Source organism: Engraulis encrasicolus, chromosome 16, assembly GCF_034702125.1.
Source record: "Engraulis encrasicolus isolate BLACKSEA-1 chromosome 16, IST_EnEncr_1.0, whole genome shotgun sequence".
NCBI lineage: Eukaryota > Metazoa > Chordata > Actinopteri > Clupeiformes > Engraulidae > Engraulis > Engraulis encrasicolus.
Genome location: NC_085872.1, coordinates 17,832,100 through 17,858,610, shown reverse-complemented (window position 1 = coordinate 17,858,610; position 26,511 = coordinate 17,832,100). Strand labels below are relative to the sequence as shown.

The window sequence follows — 26,511 nt, the reverse complement described above, 5'->3', positions numbered from 1 at the left end:
CCTAGACTCACTTTTATCTCGTTCCCCTTCCCCTGTCACCAGCCACAAAGCGTTGCAAGCCTTTAAAGAGTTTTCGCACTCACTCCTGCAGGGCCGAGGCAGCACGCTGTACCACATTCAGATGAGGCACCAAGGGTCTCATTGCAGCCCACTACACCATGGGTGATATGCTGATAGGCTTCCACATGCTTTTGCATTGGCAAACGAGGCAAAATAAAAACACAAATACAATGAAAATGACGTTACACCACATGCCGTGTATAAAATAAAGATAACGTGAAATTTTGAGAAACATTGTCATTTCAGAGACTTAAAAAAAGAATAGAGACTAAGTTGGAATAGAGCACATTTCACATGGCACACATGCAGAGGCCAATGACAAGCTGAAAATGAGGCATATAAACTACCTTCAATTTACATGCATTTAAAAACGTGACACCTGCTGTCAGTATGTTGAGCCAGAGTATCTAAGGCACTGAGAGTCACCACTAAGACGTTGCTATGCGGCTGAGCCTTGCCATTGTTATGCAGGTGTTCGCAATCACTTTAGCGACTTCTGGGTGCGTGGGGACCTGGAGAGTCACATTTAATACATTTCGGATCATTTTCATTAAAAGATCGGGGACTAAAGTTTGACTTCCGTGTCCTTTCAAGGTTCGCCTGTAAAGGAGTCAAGCAGATGCCGCGCGACATTCCAAAACCATGGGGTGTGGCTTTTGAAAAACTGCCAGTGGAACTCGGAGGATGCTGTAGAGAAAGAGGAATGAAACAAAATAGCAAAGCTCCTCTGGTCCTCCACAGACTTGCTGCAAATCGCCTGCCTCCTTTGCCTTTGTATCAGGCTGACTGTATTCGACACAAGGCCCTGGATTCCCACTACTATCGAACTTCACAATACAGTATGCCTCCAAAAAAAGGAGAGAGGTGGCGCATGATAATGATCACCGCAGAGCCTTCCTTCAAAAACCTGTGCAAAGATGGGGACCAGGAAACAGCATCAGGGTATTCCATGTCTGATTCCATTACTGACATTCAGTAATCTTTGAGTTCAGAAGATACTTTAATGCAAATCAAATCACACAAACTTCACAATTAGTATTACAATTTATTCAGTTTTGAAAAATTTTGAGATTTTTCAAGCCTCTAGTGTACAAGATTCTACATGGTCTAGCCCCAGCTTGTCTTTTGGAGTTTGTATGTCATCGATCTCCTAGGTCTATGTGATCTTCAAGAGTAGCATCTGTTTATGACTGTATAATACCTTCTTACCGCATAAAGTTTGGGCAGTCACCTCTTTTTCCTTTAAAGCCACGACTCAGTGGAATGCACTATCTGGTGACCTAAAGAGCTGTCTCTTCTTAAGGAGCTTTACGTCACAGCTTAAATATTCAGTGAAAAACAGACCTGATATATGGTGATGATGACAATGTTTTTATGCTCAATGTTTTTATTTTGTGTGGGTGTGGGTCTGTATGTGGGATATTTCATTTTAATGCTTTAAGTCTTGTCAGGGACTACATATGTAAATTAGCCTAAGGGTAACTCTGGTACAATGCATGAAATAGCAACATTTATGTTTAATAGTACATGGTCCCTATAATAAACTGAAACTGAAAATAGCATATTTTCCATAATTAATATTAAACCTGCACTATGAGCAACTGCAATTTAATGTTCTGTCTTGAGTAATAGGCTGCAACAGATAATCTAATGTAGAAAATTGTTTCATGAAGTCATGCCAAATGTGTCGCTTTCACCATTTGTACATTCAAAACAAAAGCGACCAGAGCCGTATAAGTCATTATTTCTGTATGGAGAAACGATTGAATAAGGTGACGAGACTGCAATTCGCACCAACAAAACAAACTGAGCGACTGGAGAGAAAAAAGTTAAAATTCAGTTTACTTCAATGGTAATGAGCTATGACATTATTAAGCGATAACCACACAAATGGACATATCGCAAATGTCCCTAGTTGATCTGCAGTGATGTGCGGCTCTGTTAAGAGATGAATATAAGATATATCAGATCAAGAGCAAATAAAGTAAATTCAAAATGACATGACAGCAAACCATCTTCAGGGGCCTTTATGATTTTATGCGTTTGCTTGCTTTTGGACTGCATGTACATTTAGTGAGCCCAAATCCACAACCATTTACATGCTCTTACTACAACCATGTGCTCTTACTACATATTTGAGTGCCAGAGCTTGGTGCTGCTTGATCTGTATTATGTGGTGCTGTCTGTTAAGCACAGACACAGTGGAAACACCTTCCCTGTAAAATTTCAATTACTGTGTGAAATTTTACACTTAATCGTGAATAGTATTTAAAAAACAAACATTAAAGAAAAACCTCTGGTTAATTTGCTGTGGCCTGAGTGTTAAATTACAAATTCATTAGCCCTATGAAGCTTGATCTGTTCCACACATTTTGTCAGGCAGCAGTAGGGCTGCTGCAAAAATAGACAACCCCATGTAGGTGACACTAGCTGCAAGCACAGAAAGGTGCCATAGGCTAAAACAGCTGCGAGGCAACAGACACTTATCGCAATTGCAATGATCAGGAGGAGGGCGGAGTGTCATCAGGCATATAAATAGGAAGGTGCTGATGCAGGTGTGGTCCAAAAGGAAGGGCAACTGTTATATATTCAACAACAGCGACAACTACAGGCTTGAGTTTCTTGCTTGCGAATCTGTATCTGTATTTATGTTTTTCCAGGGTGGAGTTGTTAACCCCACGCCTGGAGGACCAGGTTAGAATCACAAGGAATCCACAAGGAAGAAGGAAGAGGGGAAGGCCAAGAATCAGCTGGCGTCGCGACCTAGAAGCAGATGTGAAGAGGTCTGGCTATACATGGGGACAACTGGAAAAGATGGCCCAGCATCGAAATGACTGGAGGGCAATTGTTCGTGGCCTATGCCCAAAGTTGGGCAGTAGGCGTAAGTGAGTAAGTAAGACTACTACAGGCACATACAGTATGGACTGGGATCAGAACAATCAGAATAATTTGGAATAGTATTATGGCACATAAGGTTATTGTAGTATATTGATGGTTTTATAGTATCTTACATCTTATATCTTATAGTGATAAATAAGTTTTAAAATCATGGGATTGGGTTTCCTTCCTCATACATTCCACATACACTTATCCATTCCCTCTTCATGCACAACTACATTCCAACCGTATTTTTCATTTCCACAGCCTCTTTTTTTAGATAATTAGCTTGAGTGAGTCTCAGATAATGTGGGCCATAATATACCCACAGTAGCATGTGTGGCGTAGTATTACAGAGATATTTGGCTTTAGACCCTTACTGTCTCCATCTCTGGTCACCTGAAGCACTCAGTGACATTGCGATATCTCCACGACAAGAATATCAACACTAATATCTCATTTTCAGCATCCTGGAGGGTTTTTCTTCAGTGCAGACAACCAAATTGCACGTTTAAAATTAATTGTAGTATGATTGGAATACTCTATCAAGGCTTAATAACCTGAGGTGATGCAACTGGAGCGTCACAGGAGCTTCGCTTTATGTATTGTGCATTCAATGTTCTCTCTCGTCCAATTAAGCCCTATTAGACCAAACTTGCTGCTGGTCGCTTTCAATTCACTTCACGCCATTTCAGTTAATTAGAATGAACGTTATGCTGGGACCTCCCAAAAGATGCTTCTCTTTCCAATGCCTATAGAGAAAGGGGCCTAAGGCACGTTGTGGCCAGCTGTGGGTTTTTTTTTCCTCTCTCCCCAAGCCTGTCTAAACCTGCTGTCCCTTTGGACCCCTGCAAATGAGATCAGAGCATTTGAGATTTGGCGGTCTGATAACATTAACTCTTCTTCAACACCCTGCGCTCCCCGCCCAGTCTTATAGACCAATCACATGACCACTGGTGATGAGTTGGGCTGCTCTTGGGGCCACTGGAATCATAAGAGCAGGGATTCAATTTCAAGGCCACAGTTGGAATCCTTTGGTGAGCTATAAGCTCCTTCCTACGGTATTGCCAAGGATGACACGGCACCCTGAGCTATGGATGAATTAAAGACAGCTTTCCCATATGTGAAATTTTGTGACAAGCTTTTAAGGTGGGATTTAACAAAACAGATTACAGGCTAAATAGGGATTTAGCTTGAGCTCGATTTTAGGAGGGTTGTTTCTGCAAATTAGCAAAAAGTCTCAACTAGGCTTTATGCAAAGTCTTCTGGGTTATAAACTATTTTACATAGCCCAGAACTGCCACTACATTTATGGCCTGTATTTACCTTTATTATTCTGAATTCATGTCCTATATACTTTCAGGAGGGGACCTACCCAGGGAATGAAGCAGGATAGCCATTGCTTTCAGCATAGCATATTACATTCAGCTTGTTATGTCAAGTGAATAAAGAATTAATGCAAATTCTCAACAATGCCAAATGTCTTGAAATGAGTCCGATATGGTTATTCTTTCGTAGATATTAGCAGAAAAATGTCTCAAAGGCACGGATTTGAAATGGACACCATAAAAAACACAAATGCTTTTCATGCCAAGAAATAAAACACAATACAATACAACCATACAATACAACATGTATTTATATAGCGCAGTATCACAACAATGATGTTGTCACAAAAGCGCTTAACAAATACACATACACACACACACTTTCCCACATTCACACACCAGGTCTGGAGGCTGCCGTACGGCGCCAATTGTCCAGGAATCACAATAAGAAAATGAACAGACACACACATACACGCACAACAGTAATAATAGTTCTAAAAAGACATATAAAAGGACTAATAACACTTATGGTAAGTGGTGCATGAATGATAACTAGTTTGTATATGAGCACTAGACACTTTAAATGTTTTCCATTAAACATTCACATGGCAAGTGTACAAATTGTCATTGTGCGCTGCAGGCTTGTACTCTTTTGTACTGTTCCAATATTATCTGCAGACTCAGGGAAGCCGACAGGGAGGGACAAATGGGTCAGTTGTCCCGGGCCCAGGGAGAAAGCGGGCCCAGAATTGGGTCCTCATTACATTGCATGTATTGAATTAGGGGGGGGGGGGGGTTGGGGGGGTTCCGATGACTTTGTCCCCGGCCCGGCCAAAGCTGTCAGCGGCCCTATGCAGACTACAGCTAAACATTCAAATTCTGACTTTACTGGCTTACCTGAAAGTGGCCCTCAGGACCTGCCCAGAGGTGACCTCCTTGGTATGGTTGTTGTAGCCATAAAAGAGATCCCCAAACACTGTCTGGTTGGCTGGAACGTCTGCTGCCTCAGCACAGTCCACTCCTTCGGTGCAGGCCTCGGACAGAGGCTGGCAGGAGCGCCCGTCTGGTCCCCGCTTGTAGTCCTCGATGCAGCTAATAGAGAACACACAGCACAAACAACACTGTCATACAGTAGGCCCACGACTGCATATGCAAAGATCTGCCCTGCTAAATGCAAATACAACAATAAATACTTTTAAAAGTGTCCTGCCGGTTAACATGCTTTTAACAAGAAGTGGAATTATGTTAGTTTACCAGGGACAGAGAGAGAGAGAGAGAGAGAGAGAGAGAGAGAGAGAGAGAGAGAGAGAGAGAGAGAGAGAGAGAGAGAGAGAGAGATAACTATAAATCTGTTGTTTATCTTCTCATCTTCTCATCTCACTACCACTGTTTTCACCACATACTGTAAACAACAAAAATAAGAATGATATGTAACTGAAGCTAGGGGAAAGCATCTGAGAACAGCTTTGTATTGAGTCTAGATTTAAATCTATCAATAGTGGGTGCATTTTTTACGTCATCTGGTAGCTGGTTCCAAAGCATAGAAGCATAGAAGCTAAAGGCTGCCTCTCCACACTTTGTTTTGACTTTTGGAATCACCAGCAAATTCTTCTCCGTTGACCTAGTGACCTGGTTGGTGCATACAGCTGAAACATATCCAGTAGATAGGTGGGTCCCATTCCATTTAATGATTTAAACACAAGTAGCATTGCCTTAAAATCAATTCTGTAGCTTACTGGGAGCCAATACAGCGATCTTATTAAGACAAAGAACAGTAAATAATAATAATAATAATGATACCTCTAGGCATTACAGCTTAAATCTGTAGCAAGACTGAACTAAGCTAATTATTTAAAGCAGCCAGCTTTAAAAAAGACATTTCCTTTTTCAACAAAAGGAGCAATCCGTATTTTGACATTAGGCTCCCTCGGATGCCGAGAGAGAAAATACAGAAGAAGAAAGCGAGCAAAGGAGAAAAAGAAGCAGCAGAAGGGAGAGTCTGAAAATATGTCAGTGCTAAAATAAAGACTCTTCCTCCTTTCCTGTGTGGAAATACTTCAGTGCTGGCTGTCATTGATGGAGGTGAGAAAGCAGCCCATCTGTAACGCTCCCCTGAATACACAGCGCATTTTAAGTGGCTTCCCATTCCCCGACACAAAATCTGCTTCTCCACTGACAGGAAATTAAGAGCATTTGCCACCTGAAGTCAAACAGGCTTTCCACTGAGCAGAGAATGGAAATCTGCAGTGACTAAGGAGACAGGGAATAAAAAATGAAAAAAAATAATAAATAAAAATTGAAAGCTCAGGTTGGCAAAGGCGGGCTGGCTTTCTAAGGAAGAGGAAGACACAGGAGGAGAGAGGTACAGAAAGAGGAAGCTGCACAGGGAAGGAGGATCTAATTCACCAGGAGTCAGAAGGTTTTTGGCATTTTCTGAGCTGAAGTCTTGCAGACTTGATGGATGCCTTCATGACTCCCTTTGCCTGATGGGGTCTGGAAGAGTGACAAAGCTGAGCTGGTGTCAAGCCGAGATAGCTCCTCTCCACTCTCGGGCTCCTGACAATGGCACAGCCTTCATTACACTGATCTGTCTCCTCCATTCCCTCACATTTCACAGCTTCACAGCTTCACGTTGGAGCCAATTAGGATAGCATCTGAAGACAGGATCTGCAACATGACCTCGCTCCGCAGACATTTTAACTACCAGCCATAACATAAAGGCCATAGGAGAGCAATTACCATTATGATTCGCTTAATGTTCCACACTAAAGTTGGAAGTATAATTAACAGCATTAACGTGATTACGGTGTGAAAAGGTCTTTGTCAACATGTTACTGTATATCTGGCAGATGAAGAGGCAGATGCGTGTGTGTGTGGACCACAGAATGTGAGGCCAGATGATTGGGCCAGAAGGAAACGGATGGCTGCGGTAGGGCTGCACAGTTAATCGAAAATAATCGAAAATCGTGATATAATCATGCTATCGAAACCGTGATTTCAGTCGGGATTTAATCGTGGCAATAGTGACCTACCTTCGAGCAACCTTCTTGAAGCCAGAACATACTGACAGGCTGGTGTGTCTGGCCAGAAATCTGTTCACCTAAGTTTCATGCTATTGCCTTTTACATAATCATCACAATTCATTTTACTTTGCTCATCCCTCATCCCAATTCATTCTTGGTTATATTTCATTTTATAATACATATATATATATATATACTATATATACAGTATATATATATATATATATATATATATATGTAATTTTTTTTATATATTATATATATTTTTTTTAAATCAGCAAAAATCAATAATCGTGATTAATAATCGTGATTATGATTTTGACCCAAATAATCGTGATTATGATTTTTTTCCCCATAATCGTGCAGCCCTAGACTGCGGTAGTTTCCCCTCTTACCCGCAGAACATCTGGATGTTGTAGAGGGTGGGGTCCTCCTCCAGTGGGGCCAGCTGCTGCAGGCAGAGCTGCTCGCACCCTCCGTTGAAGCCGTCCGAGCAGTCGATGCCGATGTGGTGGTCGTAGCAGCCCGTGCCATCCTTCATGGGGCTCAGGCCAGGCGGGCACTGAACAACGACAACAAAACAAACCACAGTTGAGATGTCTCGCCAATGCATGTGCAGCACAGCCAGACATGTACTGGCCAAGGCTGGAGTGGGGGAGAAATAGGGCCCGGGCACTTGTGGCTTGAAAGGGCCCCTCATAATTAGCGGTGCAGAACTGACTCACCGGTGGGCCCCGCACCGTTGTGGGCCCCTATTTTCAGAGATGACAATTTTTTTTTTTTAAAAGTCTTTCACATTTCTGAAAATAAAGGTAGGGGCCCACGAGGGTGCAAGGCCCACCGGGAAATGCCCGTTATGCCAGATGGCCAGTCCAGCCCTGGTTCTGGCTAATGAATGCACTCAGGCCTGGCACATTCATTGACAGCATTTGAAACAGGCTTGCTCTAAATTGGCAGACAGCACTTTTCTTTTGCATGGGACACTGACGTTGCCATTGTCTGTGAATTCATTACATTGCATGCATGTGGAAACTCCCAATAAGCCTTGGCTTGTTTTGAATGAACTGACACATTTCTGAAACCGTTCACACCCTAAATGTCCTAAAACAATCTGGAAACTGCTACTTTTTGGTCGATGAGAGTTTTATCTCTCCAGGGGAGCGGGATGTAGACAACAGCACACCTGCTTCCTTAATTTCAGCACCCCCATATTTCCCAGGGCAATCATCCCCTCACAGCCTGTGATGCCAAACGAGCATGGTGCATTTGCCATCCACTATGCCTTCAAAGCAGACTTTGATGGGATGATTCTAACATGGCACCACATCACGGCAAAGAGGGAAATTTCTCCATATGCCTTTAGGCATTACATCACGTCCACGAGAGAGCAGAGAGAAATATGAGGCACAACACCCAAAGATGTCTGCGTCTGCTTTGTCCAACCAAAACTGGAGCTACAGTGGCGTGTGATAAGACTAAATAAAGCTTGATAAGACTAAAAATGAGATATCATCACAAAACACACACACGCACGCACACACGCACACACGCACACACACACACACGCACATACACACACACACACACACACACACACACACACACACACACAGAGCTTTAATAATGAACTGCACGTACAGAGAGGTTTTACTGCTGTGAATCCTGGGAAAAAAAATGGTTTACTGAAAGCTTATCCCTAATATGCATTGAAAACATGTGGGAAGAGGGATTATATTTCATCCCAAAGCCTCCAACAGGGATGATTATTATAAACACCTCGCACCAGACATACAGATGGCACCAATACAAACACACAGCTATAGGATAGGCAAGGCACTACAAAGGCGATATCTGAGGCAAGACCAATTGCATGTCCAATTAGAAATTCCACTACATGACACTGCCATTCAGTAAATCAAAATGGCTTAAACAGTCATGAGTAGTCCAGAACAGTGTGATTACGAGATACTATATTGTATATCACAGTAAAATACTGTATTTTTGTATTACAGAATGCATGCACTGTGTGTATTCCTTGCTTTTTACTGTAAATAAGTCAAAGATTCTACCCATATATGAAGCCATACAATACAAGTTCTCATTTCCCTCCTACTGTACAATACATGAGTAAGACACACATTCACATCCCACCACCATTCAGTATACAGCAACATATAAACCTTTTAGATGGAATGTGTATGTGTTGCGTACACATATGGCACTTAATAGTGGATCTTTTGTATCTTCCACATACACACATTGAATCATTGTGTAATCATTTTTCTGTATTGGTATCTGAACAAAAATATTACAAAAAGGACAAAAAGGAGTAAAAGTACAGAGCCTAACTGCAAGTATTTTTTACACATCTTAGCAGGGCCTGTTACTATTACAGTACATACTATTGATGCACCCTTTTGGCACGTATTGATTTTAATATCATGGCATCCAAACAACTGAGATGAATGTTCCTTTTTGGGGCAGGGTGATAACAAAAGATGCCAAGGTGGCGTGAGTCAGACGGTCAAATTAAACTAGGGTGGGAAAAAAACAGTACAACAGGCTGTTCGCTTGCTAAGCCAAACAATAGCTAGACCCTGGACTTAACTTGTCTACCGGCCTCACCTAAGCCATTCTTTGACTTATTTACAACAAAGTATCAAGAGGCGAGATGTTAGAATTGAAACTCCATTCTGTCCCTGGATGCATGTGTATTGATTTTGTCGCCCGGGGCCACTGCTGCCGTGACAACTGATTTATCACCTGTAATGTAAAAACCATGGTAGACTGAATCACCTAACTCATCTACGACATAGACTCTCTAAATCAGTGGCCCCTTCCAGCGATCGATGAGAACGGAAGTGTGACGGGTGTGGAGGGGAATTCAGATACTGACAGCCTCTTTCACTTCAACACCCTACCTGTCCGTCCACACTAGCTGCTGAGGCTTGGCTACATGCTGTGTCAAAAAGAAATAAGGCCGTTTCTGCACTCAAAACCCCTATTTGACTTTGTCTAACAAATGGCAGGACACAAAAGTATTGTTTCGTGTCAAACGGCTTTCCAACAATAACATCAACACTCCGATTTGGGAAAGTTGTGGCTTAATCCCCAGCTCCTAGGTAGTCCAAGCAAGTCATTGATTTAATAATCAAAATGACATGAACGATTTCTGTGACGCTCCGAACTAAATAACATATGTGCTTTGTGCTGCCTGATAGTTATTGATAAATACAAGAAAATATATGAGGCTATAAAAGTCACTCTCCCCCGTCATTAATGTGTCAATACAGCCTGAGAGGGAAAAGTGCCACATATTCCTTTTTGAAATACATACAAGACCCAGACCAGAGACCTTCAGAATGACCTCGATCCCTCTCAACACTGCCGTACAAGTGGCCCTTCAGAGGAATGCGATCTTTTACAAATGCATTCACCATTAGTACCCATTATACAGGCAAAACATTCTGCTCAAGATGTCTGGGGGGAAAGTCAGATCATAAATAGTACAACACCCACGAGGGTTTCATAGTGCAGCACGAGAGAAAATAATTGAAGAAAAAAAAGGGAAGAAAACAAAACCTGAGTTACAGATCCCTTTAATCTAATTTCCAGCTCTGTTCACAGTGGAACGTATCCCAACAGCTCTTCAGAGCTTAGCCAAATCGCTGTGTGGTGTTGTCATATAGAGACAAATCCGCTCCAGAATTGGATGGATAAGCTAAACAAATCTTATATTTGCCAAAAAACTGTCCAAAGAGACACAATAGAGACGGGCTGCTTATCTGGTTAGCTAAGAGCTTTTTGTGGGGACGTAGGAGAACTCAGAACTGAACAGCCCATGAAGCATAATTGGATATGATGGTTTAATTGAAGATGAGACAACAGAATCATAAATAAAGAATAAATAGTCCAAGTCTTCCAAGGATGTGGCCTTACATGACATCTGATTGGAAGATTATAAATATGCATCTGGGAAAGTTACTGCTTTCATTTTTTAAATGAGATATTACGGTCTTGAAGCTATTTTACTGGCACTTCAGATGTCAGATGTGACCTTTTGAATGACTAAAACATATCTACTCTGTTAGAGGGCATAAAATCAAAAATCAAAGCATCAAAAATCCTACATGAATGTATTTGTCGAATCAGACTGTAAATGTCATTACAGACATACAAATCTGTCAAATGCTTTTATTTCAACCCAAATACGATGGCCATTTCAGTAATTTTTAAATTTAAGTTTCATATTTCACAGCACACACAAAAAAACTATTTGATAAGTGTGGATTTCATTTTATGCACTGCTTTTATCATCTGGGCTTTAGTATTAAACTATTTTCATTTCCCATTTTTTCCATTGATCCTTTCTTGGAAGTAGGGTGGGGGATGGGGGTTACATTTTTTTTGGAGCTGGCTTTGAGGATTACTACAGTGCATTAACATGCCACCGCTTCAGCATCTGTTCCTGCCTGGACTGACTGTGGTTATGAAGCAGAGAGCTAGGGATACAGTCCCCAAATCCACAGTCACATTCATAAGCAAAGTGAAATAGTGGGTGGGGGATAGAGAGTTTCTCTGTGTGTGTATGTGTGTGTGTGTGTGTGTGTGTGTGTGTGTGTGTGTGTGTGTGTGTGTGTGTGTGTGTGTGTGTGTGTGTGTGTGTGTGTGTGTGTGTGTGTGTGTGTGTGTGTGTGTGTGTGTGTGTGTGTGTGTGGGGGGGAGGGGGGGGTTGGGGGGGGGGAGGGGGTGGGGGGGGGCAGAATAAGAGAGAGAGAAAGAGAGCACCAAGTAGAAGAGAGAGAGGTGTAGACAGCCCGCTGAGTGTGTGCCATTTCCCAAAAGCATGTGCACTTGCAGTACCTTTGCCAAGTATTGACTGGGGTTCTCAGAAGTGCTTAGCACCCAGCTCGTGATGGGCACCGGGGCCCATCCATGGCCCTGATGTAGGCCGAAAGGGGCTGATGGGGGTCTGATGAGATTTGTCAAAGAGGCCCCACGGGTCCTGGCTGTCAGCACAACGGATGGCCCACAGTGTAATACAATCACATCCATGTTGGTTTAATTAGGATATGCACAATGTGGAAATCCTGCACAAACACAATTTTACCCCAGAGACAGGTTACATGATGCATGGAGAAAAACATTGATCCCTCCTTTTGGTGCAGCGGTTTAATTGCTACCTTTGCTTTTACTCTCACTGGAATTTGTAGTGGTGGATCTATCGGAAATCCAACTTTTGGAGCCATTTTTTCCCAGTCTGTTGTTGGGGGAGGGGTAACAGCCAATTATAACCTAATCTCTACTGACAGCTTCTGTGGCAGTCAAAAAAGATCATAATTAATAAAATAATTATCGACGCAATTAACGTGAGTCGTACAGTGATGGGGAGCAAGTCAGGACATGTCAACCCGCCCAGACGTTTTCAACCAAAAAAAAAGAAAGAAAGAAAGCAAACACGCAGACTTCAAATACCTCCGACAAGGTGCTAATTGATTAGCAAAGAACTAGCCTCTCTGGGAGCTGGCCAATAGCCACTTATGATTAGATGGACACAAGCCTCATTAATATAACCTGTCATGGGGTAATTACCAAGCACTAACTGATGTACACCAAGCAACAGATGGTTGCATTGCCGCTTACCAGAAAAATTAGCAGCGCAGTTCTTCATAATGGAGACAAGGGGGGAAAGATGGATGCTATACGGAATAATAAGACCAATTACTCTCCATGTGATGCATTCACTCCACTGGCATGGATCAACCTGTTATTTGCTTCTAGCATGCAACGCGGTCAGGCCCCATGAATCCTGCAGTTATATTCAGTGAGTGGCACATCATTATAATCTTCACATGCAAGACCTCTGTCTACAAAATGTCATACATATACATTGTTCGCTTCGCATGACATCTGTCCACCGCATTTATTCTGGAATTTTCACAGCAGGCAGGGTTTCTGCAGACACTTCTTCACCCAAGCTTATTATGATTCACATTACGACTCATGTGTGGAGTGATGCCAACTATTGAAAATGCAAAAATCGAACTCTTCACCACCTGACTTCTTTTGCTCACCTTCCACTTGGCTCACGCAATAAAATGGTCACAAACAATCAGCATCCAAGTCAAGCCGGCATGTGTGAATGACACACCTAAATAAGGTTGTATTAGATTGACATGATATGCTACATATTTCTTAATTCTTCAAATGAATCAGTCATTTAACATGGTCTCTAACCACGTTTTTTTTTTTTAAATTATTATTTGTTTTACATTTTTCGTTGTTTTGCCCTAAAAACAATAGGTCATAGTGGTATTATAAGCTATTTTACCATGTGATGTGCCTCATAACCCATAAGTAACATTTGCAATGAATTCACATCAAACATATGTCATTAGATCATGATCATGCCTGAGCGAACCTGATGACGCGATGAGGCAAAACGCGTTGTTCGTTCTGAATAAACGAGCATTAAGTCAAGAAAGTGTGCTGTAAACTTCTTTCTTTTGAAGTGTTGAACACTCCTGCATTTACCAGCGCCTAGAAGCTGTGCATGGATCTTTGAACTGTTAAAAATGTCATTTATAATTTATAGACCTTTAACTGCAATTAGTAAGCTCGCTAAATACAGCACAACTGCATACAGTACATCATACAGTAATAGTATGCAAGACAAATAATAAAAACACACTTTACGGAACACAAGATGATATACAGTATGCACGTGTAGGACTACATACATATTCCTTTCCACACTTAACATGATATAGGCTATTAATGCATACAATGCATACAAGTTCACTCAGAGCAGCTACTCACATAAAAGACCTGTGACCTGCATTGCGTACTTGTAACCTGTGCATAACATATCATATGCTATTTTGAGGCAATGGGAACTCTAAGTACACAAGCAGACGAATAAAGTCTAGTGCATCAGCTTAGCTGGAGCCCACACAACAACACACTACACTCAGTCCACTACAGCTGTTTGACATGTTTCAAAAGATCACTGTTGACTGTTTGGGCTAAAATGTGAACCTATGCAAAAATGTTGATGGTAAAGTCGTATTAACTATTAAATACATTTTTCATAAATATTAAATAAAGAACCAACCATATATTCATAAATGAATAATTAAATATTCACATGAGTGTGAGTAAAAATAAAGCACACAATGGTTTTCGAGCTCAACCTTCCTATGCTTCACTGCACTTATTCCAACCTGGCCTAAGGAATGCTCGCATACTGAAAATAATGTGTTCAACAAAAAAACCCTTACCATCAGAAAACATGATAGTAGGCATTGTCATTCGCCTATTTTATAAAATAACTTAGTTCAGTTTCTTTATAAATGCACCCTCAAGCTTTAACAAACAAAATAAAAAAATATAAAAAAAAGCTTTACTCCACATGTCTATTTGTTTTCTTTCCTTTCTTGAGTTGTGAGTGTGACAGGTTTAGCCTGTGCTCTCGATCATGGTAATTGCTTTACTTTACGCAGTAATTGAGAAGGAATTTTGCTGCTCACATTCCTGCAAGCCAAGATATAATTTATAGTTGTTCTACAATTTGGTAATACATCAGCTTAGGAGTCGACATCTGCTCTCACTCATTACATTTTCTTACATATTTGAGTTTAGGTTTTTGTTTGTGTCACAATATCAAGGATTTTTTTGGTATGTGATGGTATATCAAAACAAAACAACCACGTGCATTTTTGTGCAGGCTCTATACGTATCTTAGGCCAGTGTTTCCCAACCTTTTTTGTCCTGTGTACCCCCTAAGCCATTTTGTCATATGATGAGTACCCCCTCGCCCTCACTCATGCTCTGTTCCTCAATCCCAATGTGACTAAAGTCAATATATTTGTTATTATTAAATCATTCCGCGTACCCCCTGAGGTGTCCTCGCGTACCCCTAGTGGTACACGTACCCCTGGTTGGGAAACACTGTCTTAGGCGGCCCTCAATTACCAGTACACATGAAGGTTAATGTCCACTATGCATGACGATTTACTAATGACGCCTTACAGACCGTGCCCTCTTAGAGACGCAACACCTTCAGTGTTGCTACTAATCAGGCCAAGAGCAATGCAAGTACTTTCTGAGCTCCTGAAAAATCAGGAACTTCTCCCACTTTGTCGGGAAGCAAACAACCATTAGCAAACCAAGGAAGGCTTGTCAACCATGCCATGTGGGAAATGTTAATTGCTATGCTCTTGGTCAGACCAGTTCTCGAAGAGATTGGGAAGTCGATGATAATCAGGCTATTGGAAACTGTTGTTGGTGTTAAATGTTTCTCAGTAAGCCATGATAAACTACAAGAATGACTTTATGAGCACTCAGCCAATGATCACATTTCGAACTTCAACAAATCAGGTACTTTTCACTTTTAGGGTACCTTTCATCACAATCTGAGTAAAGGCAAAATATGGGTTTAGTAGGAAGGCAAAACTGTATTGTTTTAATTGCACAAATCTAGTTATATGATAATATGTATCATTTTCAAGATAATTACCCAACTGATGCTTAAACTCTTAACTACTCCCACTGTGTGCACTATCAGCTGTAAAACACTTTTGCAAAATCATGTGTGCAGAAATGGCTGTCTCAAAATCTTGAACATTGCATTACATTACACACATTCAAACTAAAGTGTGGATTTTCAAAGACAAAGTTGTCCATGCGAAACAGGTGATAAATATTCAAACATGCTTGTTGTTGTTCACTATTGAGATGTTTCTGCTGGTTTCTTGAGTTACACTCTAACGTTACACCTCTGGGGCGGTGGTGGCTCAGTTGGTAGAGCCTGTTTGGCAACCATAAAGTTGCAAGTTCAAACGCCGCTCTGTCTGACCCCCATCGATGTGTCCTTGAGCAACATACTTAACCCCAAATTGCTCCTGGTGGCAGGGTGGTACCCTGTGTGGAAGCCATTGTCACCAGCATGTGAATGTGAGTGTGAATGGGTGAATTTGACGCACACATGTAAAGCACTTTGAGTGCTCAAAAGAGTGGAAAAGTCCTAGCCTAGCGAGCTAAACCCATACAGAAAGCTGAAAGCTGACATGGGTCTAGAGTAGCTGGGAAGCCGTGTGGGCGGGATAAACGGCTGTCTATCAAATGCCTCGGCACTCAACGCCACGCAATAGGATGGCGCAACAACCAATAACATTGAATCCCCACACAGCAAACTATAGGGGCGTGACCAGCAATAGTTTCGGAGCTACTTGGAGAGAGAGAGCATGCAACCTGCTTCAGACTCCGAGAACACAATACGAACAACTGACGGCTGTTTGCACAACTAACCCACTCAGTATCAAAACAATGTCTACATCCAGTTAACGATTAGCGTTTTTGGATCTTTGGTAACTTTTAACGGCTGTGATTTCGTTCTACACCTACAAGAAATGGTCTACTGGTTCTGTAAAATGCTAACAGTAGCTTACCTGGCTACCCCCGTCAGTTCATGGCAGATATTGGGTGCATCTCGACTTTCTGACTGTAATCAAACTGCCATTCACAAAGGCCTAAATATATGGCCAGCAAGCAGACAAGTTATATGAACAATCATTTAAGTATTAACGGACGTCATCATTTAAGAAGTCGTTTATCAAACCATTTGAAATGACAACGGCGGGGGCCATCTTAACCAGATCAACTGGTATTTTGTTTACAATTACAACTGGTCTCTTTTCAACCATTAAAATGCTTGAAAGAACTCGCCAATTTAGTGACAGTTATAAGACCACAGCATTAAAAACGAGACATTTGGGAGCTATGGAAGTCTGTAAGTAGCTTACTAAATAGATGGGAATGAGACTTGCCGGTAGAGCTAGCGGTTAGCCCACCTCTCGTTAAATAACACAGCTTGGTATCCAGCTAGCTAGCTTACACAGAACCTGTTGACAACAATCAATCAGTTTATGCAACCATTTGACAAGCCCAACATTTTTCAACATTTCGCTGGTTGCCAAGAAGGGCCCTGTGGTTGAATACGAGGCATGTTTGAACTTTGTAAGTGAAAACACAATTTATTTCAGCAACTCGTTTGGCTGGTGGTCAGACGCATTTCCTCCTAGCCTGGTGCAATGCTAGCGATTTACACCTGGGGAGTGTATGTTCTGAAAGCCCAGTTGTGTCGTTACTAGGTAGCCCGGCCCCCGATCCCGCCCCTCACGATTTGATTGGCCACAAACCCCTGTCCAACTTGGATCGGTTGTAGATTCAGGTCCGCTAGACTGCCACCCCGGGAGCAAATTCACTTTGCGGCCTCTAGGGGCATCTATATTTCTAGGCTAGAAAAGTCCTATATAAAAATGCAGTCCATTTAGAAGGCGCAGGTATATGCACTGAAATATTATGTGTATTGTCGGCTAGACATATCTAGTAACATCCTATAACATTTTGGTTGGATTAACAGTAATGTGGCAACACTGTATATCCAAGTCTTATTACATTACACTTAGCTGACGCTTTCATTTATTCAAGGCGACTTACAGTTATTATTTGTCAGGGTATTGGTTACAGTCCCTGGAGCAATTTGAAGTTAGGTGCCTTGTTCAAGGGCACTTCAGCCATGGATAAAGATGTAGGGAGAGGTCAGGGGGGATTCGAACCTGCAACCCCAAGATTGAAAGACCAACTCTCTAACCACTAGGGCTAGGCCACGGCTGCCCCACATGTTATTACTTAACACAAGGCCCTGATAATCATGGTAATCTCCCTCTGAGTCATGGAGAGCTGCATTGACTGCATTATAAAAGACTCAATATTAACAGAACAAATCAGCAGCACCCTCATATTCGTCTAGTCACTTAGGTGATCTAACACTGTGCGGTCCGGTTCTCGATTCTGATTGGCTGATAGCCCTGGTCAATTGAGCGTAAACCTACACCTTCCAACTGAAGATTCTATGCGCGTCTAAGTTAGACCAAGCGCATCTACGTCGGTAATGAGAATATGTTGCAGTTGGGGTAGGGAGTCTGCAAGAAGAGCACATCTTTGCACCATCTGTGGTTGGGGTATCAGTGTCAGGCATGAAAATCCCTCACCTTTCGGCGAAATTCGCCGTTTTGAAATCAAAATGGGTCATTTCTGTGAATCGTGTAGATCCGAGGAGAAAATTTTAGGGGGGGGGTCGAGCGAGGAGAAAAGTGTAGCGCCAACTTACTGTGTCATTGTGTAGCGCTCTACCGCAGAAAACTTCATACAATTTAAGGAGAGATTCCACAACTGACAGTGACGTTTGACAAATCACAGCATTTGTTGCTGTCGGCACAGCCAATAACGTGAACGAGCTCAATCTAAGTCCCGCCCTTCATACTTATCTTTGAAAGCGTTTTAAACAGGTGAAGCTTTGGTCTGCGGGGCTGGCGTGGTTGTATCAAATATCTTTCTTTTTAGTTCTAGAACATCTCTGGTTATAAGAAAATGTCCAAACGATCTGTCACAGATAGTCTACACGTTTCCCAGAGAGGTAGCTATTTGAGATCATGATTCTTGTTATGAGAACATCAAGACGCAAGCATTTCGATGAGAAGTGAGTGGATGTAGTTAGCCACAGAAGTTAAGCTGTTTTCCTAATAATTTGAAACCGCATTTGCCCTGCCCACGTGAAAAAGTATTTATTCTCAAAAGAGCTCCGTTAATGAAAGCTTGGGTAGGCTTACGGCACGTTTTCCTGACGCCTATTTTAACGGGTCGGTGCGCTACGAAATGGCGAAATAGTATGCGCTACGGCCGGGGAAGAAGCGCATATCTACGCGAGGCATCCAACATCATGCTTCGAATGCTTCTTATAGCACGCACGAGAGAGAGGGAGAGAGAGAAAGAGCGTCTAACTTAGTCAATCGTTTGACACGGAACAAATTGTTTTAGGAATCATGTCAAGTTTTTTGTAATCCCTTGGTAGCCTACATCTAAATGACATTAAAAATCTAGTGGAACACGGTCAAACAGTTTTTTTTCACGGTCAAAGTTTGAGCTTTCCTATTATTATTTTTATAGGGAAACAGATATACTAGGTGAATGGACTAAAATTTCAGTAGTTTATCCAAACTGTGTCAAAGATTTTTTGTATTACAAGTTGTCTGAAATAGGATGATTAACTGTTAAAACAAGATCACAACCAGGCAAGCGTTGAGGGGACATTGGATAGTGTTGAGAGGAGGGGGTGCTTAGTTGCCATTGGGGGGCATTAGTCTGCATTGGCAGGGTTTTGATGAGGTCAAGGGGGAATTTATTTTATAAAAAGGCTGAGAACCAAAACCCATTCTATCTATCTATCTATCTATCTATCTATCTATCTATCTATCTATCTATCTATCTATCTATCTATCTATCTATCTATCTATCTATCTATCTATCTGTCTATCTGTCTGTCTGTCTGTCTATCTATCTATCTATCTATCTATCTATCTATCTATCTATCTATCTGTCTGTCTGTCTGTCTGTCTGTCTGTCTGTCTGTCTGTCTGTCTGTCTATCTATCTATCTGTCTGTCTGCCTATCTGCCCCCCTCATCAGACATGACAGCATGACAATCATGAAGTAACGAAGATGGTTGGCAGTTCTTCTTATGTTCACTGTCCCTGGGTCGCTATAGTATGCTCAAAATTCATAATTTAAAGACGGTTTTAGCTAAATTTTCTCCCATGGGAGACCATGCCCCCAGACCCCCCTAGTATGACTCTTATACAACACTATCCCCCAAAAACGCCACTGCACACCACACATGCGCGCGCACCGCTGCAGCACACACGCCGCTCCGTGCCACCACGCCACGCCGCACCTTTCTCACCTTTTTCACCCCTGACCCGTTTTCATGCCTGCAGTGTGATTGCAAAGACATTTCATTCCTGCGATGTTTATCGCAGCTTGTTGAGTTTTGAAGCGAAGTGTATGTCTGGCAGCGCGACGACGCTCGCACGACGAGTAACATTGCCGGGGTAACCACAATCACTTCCTCAACTTGTCGCGGATCAAATTAATTGTTATTAAAGCGTTTTTAAAGAAATTTGGTCAGCGATTAAGTGTAACAGTGTTAGATAAGCAATAAGTCACGATTGATAATGGGCAAGGGGACGTTTACGGCACTCCGCTTAGCGTTGTGCCCCACTCCCCTTGGCCGTTATCAATCAAGCATAACCCACGGCCTCTTGTGGCTTATTGCTTAATTTGACTGAATATATGGAAACAGTGTTATCCTGAGCTGTGCCAATACAAAATCTATGGAGTACTATTACATTTCATATACAGCAGTGTTTCTCAACAGGGGTGCCAGGGCACCCTGGGGTGCCACAGGTACCCCTCAGGGGTGCCGGGGAAACGTGGCTGATAAATAAATGATGTAATATAATACATATTTGTCTAAATTGATAAATTAATGTTAGTCAGTGGAATCTTTCATCTGCCATTTACGCACAATAAAGTAAATATAGGTTGCCCCAGTCAGCTGCAACTTCGAAAGTAGGTCGTGTGACGTCTCCAAATGTGTTACTTTTCTAAGCTTGTGTGGTATCGGTACCATATTACTTCTTGCTGGTTTGGGTGCCTTGACATTTTTCATGAATTGAAAGGGTGCCTTGCCTAAAAAAGGTTGAGAAACACGGATATACAGTATAGCTACAGTTGATCTTTCACAGAGATCTTTATGATGTGACCACTAAATGTTCTCACTGAGGTTGATGGAAACATAACTTGTTTAGCTGTGATGTTTTTTCTATATTGGCAATGGCTTCTTACTGCAACTGTTCCGCATGTAGACCTTAAATGAAAGTACTACTCTTTTTTGGTATCCATCTTTCTATATTAAACTTTCATGCCATAAATCAAATGCTCATTCAATGTGTAAACCATAACCATGTTAAACTGCGAACATCAGTCAGGGTCTGATCTTTAATCCATGGGCACGTCGTCTTCTAAATAGAGGAAGCAAATTGCAAACCTGTGGGTATGTGTTGGAACTGTATTTTATTCTATATGAAAGCAAACATGTTGCCGTGGCACAAATGTGCCCTTTCACATTCAAGAATTCCTGTTCAAGGCTGCAGAAGATTACTGGACTGTGCGAGGACTTTATCTGTACCAGAACAATGGAATGCCCAAACACAACAGAGTTGCATCTCCACATGGCAGGCCAAGGACTGTGTGTTCCTTGCCTGATTATCATAGACTTGCAATCGAGATTCGATCTGCAGCGCCGCCGAAGGTGTTGCGTCACTAGGAGGGCGCAGCCTGGCTAGTGTGTTCATGTGTTTGTGTGTGTGTGTGTGTGTGTGTGAATGAATTAATCTCTATCCGGGTACGCCCCCCTTTTCCCCTTAGCGGATAAGAGATAATTGTTATCAGGGAAAATCCTTCAATAAATATGACTTATGGCTATTACATCGTTTAGAACGAGTGGGGAAAATGGTAGCTGACGGTTCTCCCCATCCGCTCTCCAAGCCGGTTTGAAACTTAATTAAGGATTCTCTGTGTCTTTCATTTCAGGTGTTTCATATTTACAAATGTTAAGGGTTTGAACCTAACATTTACTTGGTCCTTCAGAACCGGATCCCAAGATACCCGACGATTCCAGCACGCGAGGAGGGAACCAGGAAAGTCTGTGGCCACAGCACTAAGACCCGTTTCCGGGACTGGTCTCTCCCTCGCAGGCTGGGATCCGACGGTTGACGGGAATCTTGAAAAGACCAGAGAATCGTGAGTAGGCCTACATTTTTATTTTTATTTAAAAAGGATTGAATGAAAAGACGGTAAAATAAGAGAAGACAAAACCCTGACAATTCTAGACTCTATCAGGTAAACGTAAAGGGAGGGCAGACTCCCCTAGTACGAGAAACTAGTTTAAATTCTGTGTTCTCTGCGTTGAGAGAAAGTGTGCGTGAAAGGATTCGTATTACCACTCGGTAATACGTTTCATACCAATACAACAAGGTTCAAATAGCGAGTCTTTGTGGAAGCCTGTATGCAAGAAGATTCCACCTGTGAGGTTGAAGTGAATCTTACCACAAACGATCGTTGATCGCTATCTTGTTGAAAAGTGTATCCAACAATAGAGGCACTGTAGGTGTTGTGACGTTGGACTAAATTCATAGAGACAAAATGGGGGGCAGTAACAGCAAAATAAGTGAAAAGTTCCTTGCTGAAATGCAATGCAAGGACTGGAAAATTGTGCATAGAGAAAATCCTAGTGCAGTAGCACCGCTGTGTTACTGGGTAAAAAACTATGGGTTTAATGGAAATTTGTCTACAACAAACCTAACATTTATGGCCTGGCCAGCAGGGCCAACAGGAACACTACAATGAACACCAAAACTATCACGGCCAACGTCGAGGCCAACACCAAAATTCCTGACTAGACCGAGAGCACCAGTATCGACCGTACGGGCATGGCCCCTCGGCCGATGACTGGTTTGATGATTATGAGGAAACGGGCGGGGATGTGGAAGAGGTAGACGTCGTTCTAAACTTAGAGGGATTGTTGTACCAAGAAAAAAAAATTAGACCTGAAATTACCCTTCTGGTCAAAGGGACCCCCGTACGTTTCCTCTGTGACTCTGGTGCTAGCCGCACTGCAATGCAGGAAATAGCAAAAATAGCAAAACTAGTGTGAAAAAGCAAATGACAGCCATTTGGATTACTCACTGAGCAGTTAATGTCTCAGATAGCCTACCATATAATAATAATAATAATAATAATAATAATAATAATAATAATAGTAATAATAATAATAATAATAATTGTATTTTATAACACTGTGTCATACAAGGCAAGTAATATGGATATCTGTTTGTCTGTCTGTGTGGGCCCTATTTGTTGTATGAATTGTCCTAGTGGGACACCCCACTGTGTGTGTGTGAGAAAGATTGTATATGTGTCTGTGGAGTGTACGTGTGTATCTGTGGAGTGAGTGCCTAAATACGTCTGAGAGTGGAAGAATTTTTTTTTGAGTGTTTAGTGGAGGTACTCTATTGTGTTCAGAGTTAGCTGGAGCTTGGGAGTGCACATGTTGAAACAAATTTTTTAAAATAAGAATAAGCCTTTTATTTTATTCTACAATTCAACTTTGAGGTGTAGGATTTTGTCATGATTTTGTTTTTCCACACATTCTTACCCATTTATTTTTGATTAGGAGAAAACGGGGTTGTGGAGTTATGTTGTTTCTTTACTATTTTCAATTGAAAGTTAACATGTTAATGTTTAAGCCTTTAAGACACGGCATTATAAATTAGCTGTTACCAGAATGGCAATGACCAAGTCATAATGTATTACTAAAGGCCCCGTGCACTGTCATGGTAGTGTAGTGTAGTTGCAAAAGAGTTTGCTTTCATGATTTACTGTACAAAAAAGTCTTTGTTTCTTCTAAAGAATAGATGAAGCTTTCTCCTTGTTCTTATTTTTTTTGAAAGAACAGTGGGTTTGAGATCTTGAAATAACGCAGGCGTTATTTGATGGCCCAAAGGTGTTGTGAGTAAACCTAATTTGGACCTGGTCTGAGAGTTACACCACATGTGCTGAACATTTCTAGAAATTTAGGTTGTCATTTTGTTTTGATTGACTCTTAACTATGACTTATTTCTTTGTTTTATTTCATCGAATTTCTTGCCTTATTATGTTCTATTTTGATGAGTTATTGATCAATGGATCATGGGTTTGGTTTAAAAAAAAATAAAAAAATAAAAACCTAAAAGTTGGGTAGTAGTACTCAACTACATTTCCAATGCAATTATGATCTGGAACTTTATTTTAATGACAATGTTGACTCTGATAAACCAGCAAAAACTAGACTCTGAATACACAGAGGCGCTTGACAAAATCACCCCAGCAAAGATAACAGTGTCCTATGTGTAGATGTTTACATTAGCTCGGATAGATATTAAAAGGCTCAGAGGCTCTCTCTAAGTAGCCCAAGGTCTTCTGCAGGCAACCCTTATCAGACACAGCAGGCCCAACTATAAACATGCAAATTTCTGTGGCAGAGACAGAAAGACACTTAATAGAAAGACACCTCCAACAGTGTATGCTAAACCACCTGTTTGTCACTGAAAAGACAATAAGAACTAAAAAAAAAAAAACTGAACACCGACCTAGATAAACAATACCAAAGCTTAAAGTTATGTTAAATATCTATCATTGTCATTAGTTTAATACTGTAAGTGTGAACATTGCTTCACATGGTGTGTGATGAGACATGTCAATGTTCTCTATTTGCTTTTAAAAGTTTGAATTTGATGACGTTGGGATCCTTATATTTTCATTTGTTTGATTTATAAACAAAGAGACAGTTGTCTAACTCTGTCTTTTCATTTCAGTCGTCAACTTGCAATCAAAGTGAAAACTGATTGCCAATAAGGTTTTAGTTCCGTTACAAAATGTTTTATGTAGCCGATACATGAAGTCAATAATTTTTTGCTCTGATTTGATTTCAAATTGATCTGGCTTGAGTGTACATGAAAGAAAGTTGTTTTCCCTATAATAATTTTTTTTTTTTTTTGTTCTTTGAGGAACAGGCCCAGTGTTATGGAAACGAGCTGAAACACAGCTGTTGTGAATGGAAGGAACCTAGACAATACCAATGATCGCTAGGTTAAGTGAATTTTGTTTTTAATTTGATAAGTTTCACAAGATTTTCCCAGAGTTTGTTTTGTTTCAATTGGGTAATAATTTTAGTTATAACACTTGATAAAATAACAACTGTTATTTTTTTTCTTTCTTTCAAACCATGAAAAGTTTGACCTAAAGTTAGACAAGGTCTTACCTTTATACCTTAGATAAAGGGTCTGTCCGGTTGTTTGTTTCATTTTTCTTTTAAAGTTGCGTATTTTACAATGGCAGTTGTGTTTTCTTTCTTTTTATCTCTTACATTTTGATTGGTTCATCTAGTGATCTGTATGTCTGGGTGATGACAATGCAACTTTGGAATGGTGTGAGAAAGTAGAGAGTAGTAATGGATTCTCAAATATTACTCATAATCAAATTTTTATTTTTATTTTTATTTTTTTACAAAATACATTTTTGAATGTACTGACATTATTGGCAGGAGTTGGGCTAGGCCCATATATCACCATGACCTCATGACAAAAGGACAGTGAGGACTGCATGCCAATATATTTCAGTTCTGTTACAAAGTGATTTATGCAGGCCTAACTATCATGTAAAGACAGACAATACTACGGCATGCTTAATGTTTCTTATGTGCCTATTATGTCCATCTGTGCATATAGTATTTTCAGGGCTACATTGGATGAAGTAACTATGTGGTCAACGCCACATGTTGTCAGTTTGCGTTTATCGCCTATTCTGTAAGGAACTGTAATGTAAACGTGAGCCAAAATAGTCAGATACTGACCAGAGTAATTTTCTTTTTCATAATTTTGCTCTTGATAAATTGTTGTTCCCCGGGAATGTAGAGCTATCTATTTTATTTTGATTATAGATTATGAGAGAATGGTTGGGCGGCTTTGGGTTTTGTTTTGTCTAAACTAACAAAACATTTTTTGTTTCTTCTCTATTATAATGCTCTCTAATCTGTTACAACTGCGCACCTCCTCCACACTAATGTCTGTGTGTGGATGAGTTGACTTCTGAGAGCTTATTATTATTTTTTTTAAACAAATGTTTGAAAAAGCCTGCCTTGATGTAGGCTATGCGAGTGATTCTCTGATTCGGCTACACTTTTAAGTCCGTGGATTTGATTTGCCAATTCCACTAACTATTAAGATTAAGCTTGGCAATTTGTTGTTTGGCACTATGTAAACATCTAGGTCATTTAGTTGGGAAAAATACTGATAATTGACTTTTTGCTTTTGCCAAAAGCGTAGGGGAATCGTAGAATCACTCATGCACCTATGAACTGGAGGGTGTTGGAAGATGTTTACTTCTCATCATTTACTGTGCTCAAAGTCTGTTTCGGAAATTACTTAAGTCTTATTGAGTCATGTGGATGGCACATGTCTCAAACAGGATTAATTTTAGGATTAATTTTAGGATTAATCAGTGCATCAAACAAAATGTGTATAGGGCACATGTTAAATGAAACCTTGTTCTGAAACTTCACCCCTTAACCTAACCTAAAACAACCAACAACGACTGGTTTTGCGGGCTGATGCACCCGATGTCAACGTTTCTCAATATAGCCTACATGCCATCCCGTTCACTTTGTGTGAATATATTATTGCCTCTAAGTGTGTTCACAGTGCCTGGTAAACTTCTACTTTCCA

General features: G+C 41.0%; 1 protein-coding gene across 1 annotated transcript in view; it reads right to left on the bottom strand.

Moving 5' to 3' along the window:
* Positions 1–26,511, bottom strand: part of astn1 (astrotactin 1) — a 222,081-nt gene that overhangs the window by 99,045 nt on the left and 96,525 nt on the right. Inside the window, exons 12-13 of the mRNA XM_063218915.1 lie at positions 7,684–7,850; positions 5,163–5,357 (exon numbers count right to left, since the gene is read on the bottom strand). Of these exons, the coding sequence (XP_063074985.1) occupies positions 5,163–5,357; positions 7,684–7,850 (362 nt within the window). The remainder of the gene's footprint in view (positions 1–5,162; positions 5,358–7,683; positions 7,851–26,511) is intronic.